General features: G+C 46.5%; 2 protein-coding genes across 2 annotated transcripts in view; one reads left to right on the top strand and one right to left on the bottom strand.

Moving 5' to 3' along the window:
- The window catches only part of LOC307027351 (rho GTPase-activating protein 18-like), a gene marked incomplete at its 5' end in the record, with an annotated part of 7,064 nt that extends 4,869 nt beyond the window's left edge, over positions 1-2,195 (top strand). The window contains 3 exons of the mRNA XM_079695585.1: positions 1,072-1,199; positions 1,285-1,325; positions 2,085-2,195. Coding sequence (XP_079551711.1) covers positions 1,072-1,199; positions 1,285-1,325; positions 2,085-2,167 — 252 coding nt within the window. The remainder of the gene's footprint in view (positions 1-1,071; positions 1,200-1,284; positions 1,326-2,084) is intronic.
- A 229-nt stretch (positions 2,196-2,424) lies between these two features.
- The window catches only part of zbtb14 (zinc finger and BTB domain containing 14), a 13,417-nt gene continuing 3,341 nt past the window's right edge, over positions 2,425-12,500 (bottom strand). Inside the window, exons 4-10 of the mRNA XM_079695584.1 lie at positions 8,233-8,328; positions 7,545-7,691; positions 7,155-7,402; positions 5,723-5,808; positions 5,009-5,148; positions 4,774-4,869; positions 2,425-3,602 (exon numbers count right to left, since the gene is read on the bottom strand). Of these exons, the coding sequence (XP_079551710.1) occupies positions 3,462-3,602; positions 4,774-4,869; positions 5,009-5,148; positions 5,723-5,808; positions 7,155-7,402; positions 7,545-7,691; positions 8,233-8,328 (954 nt within the window). The 3' untranslated portion in view covers positions 2,425-3,461. The remainder of the gene's footprint in view (positions 3,603-4,773; positions 4,870-5,008; positions 5,149-5,722; positions 5,809-7,154; positions 7,403-7,544; positions 7,692-8,232; positions 8,329-12,500) is intronic.

The raw sequence follows: 12,500 nt of genomic DNA, 5'->3' as shown, positions 1-12,500 counted from the left end.
GACAGAGACCAGGTGAAACAGAGACCAGGTGAGAACAGGTGAGACAGAGACCAGGTGAGACACAGACCAGGTGAGACAGAGACCTGGTGAGACAGAGACCTGGTGAGACACAGACCAGGTGAGACAGAGACCAGGTGAAACAGAGACCAGGTGAGAACAGGTGAGACAGAGACCAGGTGAGACACAGACCAGGTGAGACAGAGACCTGGTGAGACACAGACCAGGTGAGACACAAACCAGGTGAGACAGAGACCTGGTGAGACAGAGACCAGGTGAGACACAGACCAGGTGAGACACAGACCAGGTGAGACAGAGACCTGGTGAGACAGAGACCAGGTAAAACCAGGTGAGACAGAGACCAGGTGAGACAGAGACCTGGTGAGACAGAGACCAGGTGAGACACAGACCAGGTGAGACACAGACCAGGTGAGACAGAGACCTGGTGAGACAGAGACCAGGTAAAACCAGGTGAGACAGAGACCAGGTGAGACAGAGACCTGGTGAGACACAAACCAGGTGAGACAGAGACCTGGTGAGACAGAGACCAGGTGAGACACAGACCAGGTGAGACACAGACCAGGTGAGACAGAGACCAGGTGAGACAGAGACCTGGTGAGACACAGTCCAGGTGAGACACAAACCAGGTGAGACAGAGACCTGGTGAGACAGAGACCAGGTGAGACACAGACCAGGTGAGACACAGACCAGGTGAGACAGAGACCAGGTGAGACCACACAGACCAGGTTAGACACAGAAAGCCGTTGGACAGATTAGAACAGACTCAGAACAGCGCCAAAGCTTCCCCGCAGCGAGGCTCCGGTGTTACGCATGCCCGCCAAAAAGGAAATGATATTGTTTCCAAACCTTCATCAAATGTCTGAGCGCTTTACGCTGTGCACGCTCCTGCGAGGTGCAGTGGGCGATGGCATGCACCTCGCGGGAGCCCCCCCGTTGACAGTTCACGAGCGTGCTCTCTCCACCAAATGTAATGTTGTGTGTGTGTGTGTGTGTGTGTGTGTGTGTGTGTGTGTGTGTGTGTGTGTGTGTGTGTGTGTGTGTGTGTGTGTGTAGATCACAGAGTTATGTGAAGGTGTGATCAGGGTTCACGCCCCCTGCCACACTAAGGTCTCCATGGCGATACAGCTTGACAGACAGACGAGAGCCAGAGACGTGATCGCCCGCTTCGAGTGTGACAACAGGTAACACACACTCACACTAATATACATCTCACACACACACACTAACACACATCCCACACACACTCATAATCTCTCTCTCCTCCAGCTGTTCTGCTCAGCACCTTTATGAAGTCGGAGGAAACATCTGTGAGTCTGTAACACTCCAAGTTCAAATGTGTGAGACAGATACAAAACCTGTCCTTCTGTCTGCTCACCTGTCTGTCTGTCTGCTCACCTGTCTGTCTGTCTGCTCACCTGCCTGTCTGCTCAGCTGTCTGTCTGTCTGTCTGCTCATCTGTCTGTCTGTCTGTCTGCTCATCTGTCTGTCTGTCTGTCTGCTCACCTGTCTGTCTGTCTGTCTGCTCACCTGTCTGTCTGTCTGTCTGTCTGTCTGTCTCTCTGTCTGTCTGCTCATCTGTCTGTCTGTCTGTCTGCTCACCTGTCTGTCTGTCTGTCTGCTCACCTGTCTGTCTGTCTGTCTGCTCACCTGCCTGTCTGCTCACCTGTCTGTCTGTCTGTCTGTCTGCTCACCTGTCTGTCTGTCTGCTCACCTGTCTGTCTGTCTGTCTGCTCACCTGTCTGTCTGTCTGCTCACCTGTCTGTCTGTCTGTCTGTCTGCTCACCTGCCTGTCTGCTCACCTGTCTGTCTGTCTGTCTGTCTGCTCACCTGTCTGTCTGTCTGCTCACCTGTCTGTCTGTCTGTCTGCTCACCTGTCTGTCTGTCTGTCTGTCTGCTCACCTGCCTGTCTGCTCACCTGTCTGTCTGTCTGCTCACCTGTCCGTCTGTCTGCTCACCTGTCTGTCTGTCTGCTCACCTGTCTGTCTGTCTGTCTGTCTGTCTGTCTGCTCACCTGCCTGTCTGCTCACCTGTCTGTCTGTCTGCTCACCTGTCCGTCTGTCTCTCAGGTGAGCGGCGTCTTCCTCCAGACTGCCTGCTGTTGGATGTTTACAAAGTGAACCCTCACTGTGATTGGCTGATCAAACCCTGACACACAGCCTGTCTCACCTCCACACCTGTGTGTCGTCATGGTGACCGTCATATCCCATCATGAACATTATTTGTATGAGTTTTCTATGCTTCCTGTTTAATGATGTAAAATAATAAAAACCTGAAAAGATGCTGTCTCCCCCTGCTGGTCAGAGCTGGTTACTACAGAGAACTGTTATATTTATTTTATATATTATTGTGTTATATTAAATACGGATATGTATATAAAGTGCAGGAGATGAAAGGAACAGACGGAGGTTAAAACAGAGCCGCCCTGCTCATTAAACTGAGCGAGCTGCAGTTTATAAACACAAACACAAACCTTCAGACAAAAATACAAAAATTACACGGCCATGTTCGTCAAGTGTCAGTTACATGTTCGTCAAGTGTCAGTCACATGTTTGTCAAGTGTCAGTCACATGACGGCCATGTTCATCACATGTCAGTCACATGACGGCCATGTTCATCACATGTCAGTCACATGACGGCCATGTTCATCACATGACAGCCATTTTAATCACATGTTCGTCACGTGTCAAGTCACCTGTTCATGACATGTTCATCACGTGTCCATCTTATGTTCATCACGTGTCAGTCACATGTTCATGACATGTTCATCACCTGTTCATGACATGTTCATCACGTGTCCATCTTATGTTCATCACGTGTCAGTCACATGTTCATCACGTGTCAGTCACATGATCGTTGAGATCATCAGTTAAGGTTCAAATAAAAAGAAATGACTGCTTAAAATGAAAACCAGTGAAAATGTTAATTATACAAGAGATGTTCTCTAGATGTGGTTCCTCAGCAGCTGATGTTCTCCAGATGCTATGAGCAGCTGATGTTCTCCAGATGTTGTTCCTCAGCAGCTGATGTTCTCCAGATGCTATGAGCAGCTGATGTTCTCTAGATGTGGTTCCTCAGCAGCTGATGTTCTCCAGATGCTATGAGCAGCTGATGTTCTCCAGATGTTGTTCCTCAGCAGCTGATGTTCTCCAGATGCTATGAGCAGCTGATGTTCTCCAGATGTTGTTCCTCAGCAGCTGATGTTCTCCAGATGCTATGAGCAGCTGATGTTCTCCAGATGTGGTTCCTCAGCAGCTGATGTTCTCCAGATGTTGTTCCTCAGCAGCTGATGTTCTCCAGATGCTATGAGCAGCTGATGTTCTCCAGATGCTATGAGCAGCTGATGTTCTCCAGATGTTGTTCCTCAGCAGCTGATGTTCTCCAGATGCTATGAGCAGCTGATGTTCTCCAGATGTTGTTCCTCAGCAGCTGATGTTCTCCAGATGCTATGAGCAGCTGATGTTCTCCAGATGTTGTTCCTCAGCAGCCATGGCAGCAGCCTGCAGGGTCTCAGTGTCGCTCTGCAGGGGGTTCAGCTGTTTCCTCTCACTGTGCATGTTGTTCTCGTGACGCTTCAGATCTGACGCCTGGAGACACAGGGAACTCAGATCAGTAACAGTACTATATGTAGATGGGTAGAGAGAGATCTCTCGGCTGGATTGGAAAGATCGAAAATACTAAAAATAATCATAGATGCATTTTGCAGTCTTTTTGCGTATTAGAAACGGAGTTGGCGAAACTAAAACTGCAATATAATGTTTGTGTAGCAATAATACATAAGACACATGTCTCCAGTTCCAAAAGAAAGACTGATAACTTTGGAGCTTAACGGCACCACAGTCTTTAATAATTCAGCCCCGGGCTCAGTACCCATCCCTACTGAAGTATCAGTAGTAGTAGTAGTAGTTATAGTAGTATCAGTAGTTATAGTAGTAGTATTAGTAGTATCAGTAGTTATAGTAGTAGTAGTAGTAGTAGTAGTAGTAGTATCAGTAGTTATAGTAGTAGTATTAGTAGTATCAGTAGTTATAGTATTAGTAGTAGTAGTAGTAGTAGTATCAGTAGTTATAGTAGTAGTATTAGTAGTATCAGTAGTTATAGTAGTAGTAGTAGTAGTAGTAGTATCAGTAGTTATAGTAGTATCAGTAGTTATAGTAGTAGTATTATCAGTAGTTATAGTAGTTGTAGTAGTAGTAGTAGTATCAGTAGTTATAGTATTAGTAGTAGTAGTAGTAGTATTATCAGTAGTTATAGTAGTTGTAGTAGTAGTAGTAGTAGTAGTAGTAGTATCAGTAGTTATAGTATTAGTAGTAGTAGTAGTAGTATCAGTAGTTATAGTAGTATCAGTAGTTATAGTAGTAGTATTATCAGTAGTTATAGTAGTTGTAGTAGTAGTAGTAGTATCAGTAGTTATAGTATTAGTAGTAGTAGTAGTAGTATTATCAGTAGTTATAGTAGTTGTAGTAGTAGTAGTAGTAGTATCAGTAGTTATAGTATTAGTAGTAGTAGTAGTAGTATTATCAGTAGTTATAGTAGTTATAGTAGTAGTAGTAGTATTATCAGTAGTTATAGTAGTTGTAGTAGTAGTAGTAGTATCAGTAGTTATAGTAGTATCAGTAGTTATAGTATTAGTAGTAGTAGTAGTAGTAGTAGTAGTATTATCAGTAGTTATAGTAGTTGTAGTAGTATCAGTAGTTATAGTAGTATCAGTAGTTATAGTAGTATAAATAGTTATAGTAGTATCAGTAGTAGTGTTACCTTGGCGAAGGCCTTGGTGCAGGAGTGGCAGACGAAGGGTTTCTCTCCTCTGTGTCTCCTCTCGTGATCCTTCAGGTGAGACTTGTGTTTAAAGGCCTGCAGACAGGTGAGAGAGAGACAGACAGGTGAGAGAAAGACAGGTGAGAGAAAGACAGGTGAGACAGGTGATAAAGTCAGGTGAGAGACAGACAGGTGAGACAGGTGTTAAAGTCAGGTGACCGACAGATGAGCTCACCTTGTCACACATCTGGCAGGCGAACGGCCTCTCGTTGCTGTGAACTCGCTCGTGTTTCTTTAGGTCCGGCGCTCGAATAAACGATTTCCCACAAACGTCGCACCTATACGGTTTGTAGCCTGTGTGGATCTTCAGGTGTTCTGAAATGTACAGGTAAGGGGCGGGGCCAAACACACAGATGAGGGGCGGAGCCAAATTGATCTAAAGCTTTGGGTGTTTTTACCTGCAGGTGACTGTTCCTGAGGACAGGTGTGTTTTTGCCTGCAGGTGACTGTTCCTGAGGACAGGTGTGTTTTTGCCTGCAGGTGACTGTTCCTGAGGACAGGTGTGTTTTTGCCTGCAGGTGACTGTTCCTGAGGACAGGTGTGTTTTTGCCTGCAGGTGACTGTTCCTGAGGACAGGTGTGTTTTTGCCTGCAGGTGACTGTTCCTGAGGACAGGTGTGTTTTTGCCTGCAGGTGACTGTTCCTGAGGACAGGTGTGTTTTTGCCTGCAGGTGACTGTTCCTGAGGACAGGTGTGTTTTTACCTGCAGGTGACTGTTCCTGAGGACAGGTGTGTTTTTGCCTGCAGGTGACTGTTCCTGAGGACAGGTGTGTTTTTGCCTGCAGGTGACTGTTCCTGAGGACAGGTGTGTTTTTGCCTGCAGGTGACTGTTCCTGAGGACAGGTGTGTTTTTACCTGCAGGTGACTGTTCCTGAGGATAGTTTGTTTACCTTTCAGGTGAGCCTGGGTGGTGAAAGCTTTGGTGCAGATCTCACAGACGAATGGTCGCTCTGCAGAGTGAAGCTTCTCATGTTTCCTGAACAAAGAGAGGCCAGGTGAGTAAGTGTACAGATGTGTCAGTGTACAGGTGTGGTAAAGAGGTGTGTTTGTGTACAGGTGTGTCAGCGTACAGGTGTGGTAAAGAGGTGTGTTTGTGTACAGGTGTGTCAGCGTACAGGTGTGTTAAAGAGGTGCGTTTGTGTACAGGTGTGTTAGCGTACAGGTGTGTTACTGATAGGTGAGTTGTTCAGGTGTGTTCAGTGTGCGAAAAAGCACACGTCCCACCGTCCGGGACGTGTTATTTACAATAACGGACAAGTAGATCTTGTAATTGACTTGTCCGGTGGACAAGTGACGTTTTTCGCCCTCATTTATTGACAAATTATTGACAAATTAAGTTTACAAAAGGCAGAACTCATTCGCAAATTGTCCGTGTCCGACATTGTTCGTTTAGAAATGTTAGTTTCGGTTCTGCTTGTCAATTCCTAAGGAAATGCATCTCGCCGCTTTCTGTACTGAGACAGGGGCATGGCGTGGCGGGAAGTGTAGCACAGTGGCAGGGTTGGGAAGCAAAACTCGGTTCCGAGTAGGAACAAATAACAATTGTCAGGTCCCGGGATTAATAAGAGTTGTGAGGACAGGACGCGAGGCCGAACCCCGCGGACCGCAGCTCTCTCTCTCTCTCTATGCTCCGGATCAGCTGATCGCTGCAGCTCAGCGTCTCTCTCTCTCTCTCTCTTTCTACACACAGCGGATCCGCTGCCCGTTTAACAGCCTCATCTTTGTCAAACTTTCTTATGTTCTTTCTTTAACACGTAATGAAGATTATTAAGCGTTTTAGCTCCTGTGTTGTTAATATTGACCGCCATTTCCTTTATGAAGTGAAACAGCCTCCCTGTCTGTGTCCTCGCGTTTTCCTCACATCCCCGGACCCCCAGACTCGGAGGAGCACAGGGATGTCAGTATTGTTTATGAAGCAGGGTATAGAAAGTACATTATTGAAATGAACATACTATTTATTTACTTTTACAAACAGTGTACAAACATGTGTATTGCAGGACATGTGTAAGCGTGCAAGCTTCTTTAAGTTGTAGAAAAGCGTACGCCTATAGGCTATGAAAATAATGTATTATTATTATTAGGCCTATAGTGTTGGACATGTGTGGTTGGACTCTGTCTCACAGGCAGGTTGCAGCATGTGTGTTGCCATATTTTCCATTCTGGACAAGTGAAAAATGTATTCGGACAAGTAAATTGCCAAACTCACTTGTCCATGGACAAGTACTCTCTAAAAACTTTTTCTCACACTGAGTGTTACTGACAGGTGAGTAGGTCAGGTGTGTTACTGTACAGGATTGTTACCTACAGATGAGTGGCACCTACCTGAGTCTGCTCTCGTCCAGGAAGGTCTTGCCACACACCTGGCAGGCGAGCTGCTCTCGGTGTCCGTACATCAGGTATTCAAACTTCATGTCTGTGGTGGCAGTGGACCAACCGGGCGGCTGCTCGTCCTTCACCTCCCCCCCCAGGCTGTCTGTAAAGGTGAGTGTCTGCGTGGCGTGATGCCCCTCCCCCAGGTCTTTAGGCTCCGCCTCCATCTCCCCCACCACATCCTGGTCGTAGCAGGTCACCTGGAGAGGTCACATGGTCAGGTTACCTCTGGTTACCTGTATTTAGGGGGCTTGTATTGCTACTTTGGGAGGAATAAATTCAGCTTTTAACCAGGGGAGGGGCTTCTGCTGTGTGTGGGAGTTTGTTAGTGTGTGTGTGTACCTTGTGCACATCCTCATTGGTCAGTTCCTTCAGGATGGCTTCCTGAACACGCAGTGCTGCTGCACTGGGAGATTTATCTAGATGCTGATTGGCCGACGCCTCCACGAGGTCATCAGCTGAGGGCGTGTCATCGTGCTCCCCGAGCTCCTACACACACACACACACACACACACACACACACACACACACACACACACACACACACACACACACACACACACACACACACACACACACACACACACACACACACACACACACACACACACACACACACACACACACACACACACACACACACACACACACACACACACACACACACACACACACACACACACACACACACACACACACACTTTGAGGCATATGATAGCTATGTGATGAACATGATGATTCAGCCTCTATGGAGAGAGACATGTGACAAGCATGATCATTTCTGACGTGGAGCTAATCTGAAGTAAACATTGAATACTGCTTTCTATCCCTCCATCTTGTGACTGTGGAACTCCCTCTCTTGGATATCAGCATGTGAAGGACACTGTTCAGGAACTAGTTGATGCTTTGTATGTGATGACTACTTCCATTCTGGAGGGGATCACAGATACATGGATCTTGAGGTTCAAGGTCAAGCCGGGGACCAGGGATTATTTTTCACACAAGTGGTTGTTAATTCATGAATTGGCACCTCAGCGTCAGCGGCCAGCTGGGCTTCAGGCGGCAGCGCCATCTTCACAATGTCGTACGGAAACTTCTCCTTCTCCTCTGAGGACACGTCTCGCTTCTGTGGAAACATGAAGAGGAGCTTTACCTGAGCCACAGGTAACACTACAGGTGATCCTACAGGCAACACTACAGGCAACACTACAGGTAACACTACAGGTAACACCACAGGTGATCCTACAGGTAACACTACAGGTGATCCTACAGGCAACACTACAGGCAACACTACAGGTAACACTACAGGTAACACTACAGGTAACACCACAGGTGATCCTACAGGTAACACCACAGGTGATCCTACAGGCAACACTACAGGTGATCCTACAGGCAACACTACAGGCAACACTACAGGTAACACTACAGGTAACACCACAGGTGATCCTACAGGCAACACTACAGGTGATCCTACAGGCAACACTACAGGCAACACTACAGGTAACACTACAGGTGATCCTACAGGCAACACTACAGGCAACACTACAGGTAACACTACAGGTAACACCACAGGTGATCCTACAGGTAACACTACAGGTGATCCTACAGGCAACACTACAGGTAACACTACAGGCAACACTACAGGTGATCTTACAGGTGATCTTACAGGCAACACTACAGGTAACACTGCAGGTAACACTACAGGTAACACTACAGGTGATCCTACAGGTAACACTGCAGGTAACACTACAGGCAACACTACAGGTAACACTACAGGTAACACTACAGGTGATCCTACAGGCAACACTACAGGTAACACTGCAGGTAACACTACAGGTGATCCTACAGGTAACACTGCAGGTAACACTAAAGGTAACAATAAAGGTAACACTACAGGTAACACTAAAGGTAACACTACAGGCAACACTACAGGTGATCCTACAGGTAACACTGCAGGTAACACTAAAGGTAACACTAAAGGTAACACTACAGGTAACACTACAGGTGATCCTACAGGTAACACTGCAGGTAACACTACAGGCAACACTACAGGTAACACTACAGGTAACACTACAGGTAACACTACAGGTAACACTAACGGTACGTCTACACTGCAGGCATCAAAAAATGCTTTCAACGCTTTGCCCATTCACTTGAATGGGGTGACATAGAAGATTTGTAATCTTCGCCGAACTGCATTGTGGGGAGCATGGCATGGCTTTGCAAGCATCACGAGCATCTATCGGCATCAAAAGTTGAACAATGTTCAACTTTTGAGGCTCGATGCTTGGCATCAGCCAATCAAATTCCGTTTATGCAAATCCCGCCAGTGCAAGCTCAGCCAATCAAACCGCGTACAAGCTGGGAGAGCCAGACCGCAGTTCATTTCCTCATATTCCAAACGAGATATTACGGTAGCAAATCACCCGGTTCTTTACGACCGAAACTATTTACCGGGATACAAACCGGAGGAACCAGGCATGGAGGGAGGTGGCACAGACAGTGGGTGAAACTGATAGTTTTTTCGCCTGTTTGGAGAGTTTATATCCAGTTTACTTCGTTTTAACATTGCTATTGCTTTGTATGTCGGAGGCGGGAGATTCATGTGATTGGTTGCTCGCAAAAAATCGCCAAGCTTCAGACACGCCCAGCTTCAAGATTTTTTCATGCCTGTAGTGTAGACGGGCCGTAAAGGTAACACTACAGGTAACACTACAGGCAACACTACAGGTAACACTACAGGCAACACTACAGGCAACACTACAGGTAACACTACAGGCGACACTACAGGCAACACTACAGGTGATCCTACAGGTAACACTACAGGTAACACTACAGGTAACACTACAGGTGACACTACAGGCGACACTACAGGCAACACTACAGGCAACACTACAGGCAACACTACAGGTGATCCTACAGGTAACACTACAGGCGACACTACAGGTAACACTACAGGTAACACTACAGGTGACACTACAGGCGACACTACAGGTAACACTACAGGTAACACTACAGGTAACACTACAGGTAACACTACAGGCGACACTACAGGTGATCCTACAGGTAACACTACAGGCAACACTACAGGCGACACTACAGGTAACACTACAGGCAACACTACAGGCGACACTACAGGTAACACTACAGGCGACACTACAGGTGATCCTAGAGGTAACACTACAGGTAACACTACAGGCAACACTACAGGCAACACTACAGGTAACACTACAGGCGACACTACAGGCGACACTACAGGCAACACTACAGGTAACACTACAGGTAACACTACAGGCGACACTACAGGTAACACTACAGGCGACACTACAGGTGATCCTACAGGTAACACTACAGGTAACACTACAGGTAACACTACAGGTAACACTACAGGCGACACTACAGGTGATCCTACAGGTAACACTACAGGTAACACTACAGGCGACACTACAGGCAACACTACAGGCAACACTACAGGTAACACTACAGGTAACACTGCAGGTAACACTACAGGTAACACTACAGGTGATCCTACAGGTAACACTACAGGTAACACTACAGGCGACACTACAGGTGATCCTACAGGTAACACTACAGGTAACACTACAGGCGACACTACAGGCAACACTACAGGCAACACTACAGGTAACACTGCAGGTAACACTACAGGCAACACTACAGGCGACACTACAGGTAACACTACAGGTAACACTACAGGTGACACTACAGGTAACACTACAGGTAACACTACAGGTGATCCTACAGGTAACACTACAGGTAACACTACAGGCAACACTACAGGTAACACTACAGGTGACACTACAGGTAACACTACAGGTAACACTACAGGTGATCCTACAGGTAACACTACAGGTAACACTACAGGCAACACTACAGGCGACACTACAGGTAACACTACAGGTGACACTACAGGTAACACTACAGGCAACACTACAGGTGATCCTACAAGTAACACTACAGGTAACACTACAGGTGATCCTACAGGTAACACTGCAGGTAACACTAAAGGTAACACTACAGGTAACACTACAGGTAACACTACAGGTAACACTACAGGCAACACTACAGGCAACACTACAGGCGACACTACAGGTGATCCTACAAGTAACACTACAGGTAACACTACAGGTGATCCTACAGGTAACACTGCAGGTAACACTACAGGTAACACTACAGGTAACACTACAGGTGACACTACAGGTAACACTACAGGTGACACTACAGGGGATCCTACAGGTAACACTGCAGGTAACACTACAGGTGATCCTACAGGTAACACTGCAGGTAACACTAAAGGTAACACTACAGGTAACACTAAAGGCAACACTACAGGCAACACTACAGGCAACACTACAGGTGATCCTACAGGTAACACTACAGGTAACATTACAGGTAACACTACAGGTAACACTACAGGTGATCCTACAGGTAACACTACAGGTAACACTACAGGTGACACTACAGGTAACACTACAGGTAACAGTACAGGTGACACTACAGGTAACACTACAGGTGATCCTACAGGTAACACTACAGGTGACACTACAGGTAACACTACAGGTGATCCTACAGGTAACACTACAGGTAACACTACAGGTAACACTACAGGTAACACTACAGGTGATCCTACAGGTAACACTACAGGTAACACTACAGGTGACACTACAGGTAACACTACAGTAGGGCTGCACGATATTGAAAAACACTGACATTGCGATATTCTTCTCCCTTGTGATATATATTGCATTTTTTTTAACAATATTTAACCGGATGAAGGATTTGAGTAGTTCCAGATGGCAGATGTGGCTTTTCTTTTTGGAAGTAAATCTTCATTCTCGCCGGTATTGTCCTCCTCTGCCTCGCTCCTTTGTTAGCGGTGTTTTGATGGTCTCCAAACTAGCGGGGCGGGGCCTGCTGTGCTCTGATCAAGAATGATTATGATTGGTGGTTTGCTGTGATGCAGAGCCTGCATGTCACTCACTCAAGTACCCTGACATGAGAGCCGCGCAAATTTTCCTTTTGTAGCAAGCAGCAAAATAATTGTAACACGACGTGTTTGAGTTCATTCACCTACTTAATATCGCACGTCCTAAAAAAAAAAAACGAAGAAAAAAAGTATTAAAATATTTTTATAAAACCGCACGACCCTGCGATTTGAATATCACGCATGCGCATATCGCGGTTATCATCATGACACGATATATTGTTCAGCCCTACCCCACAGTCAACCCTACAGGTGATCCTGTGTGTGGTGCAGTGGATAGAGCCTTGGTGTTGGGA

The sequence above is a fragment of the Notothenia rossii genome (genome assembly GCF_949606895.1).
Source record: "Notothenia rossii genome assembly, contig: scaffold_288, whole genome shotgun sequence".
Classification (NCBI taxonomy): domain Eukaryota; kingdom Metazoa; phylum Chordata; class Actinopteri; order Perciformes; family Nototheniidae; genus Notothenia; species Notothenia rossii.
The sequence above is the reverse complement of the archived record's forward strand: the minus strand, read 5'-3'. Positions and strand labels throughout refer to the sequence as shown.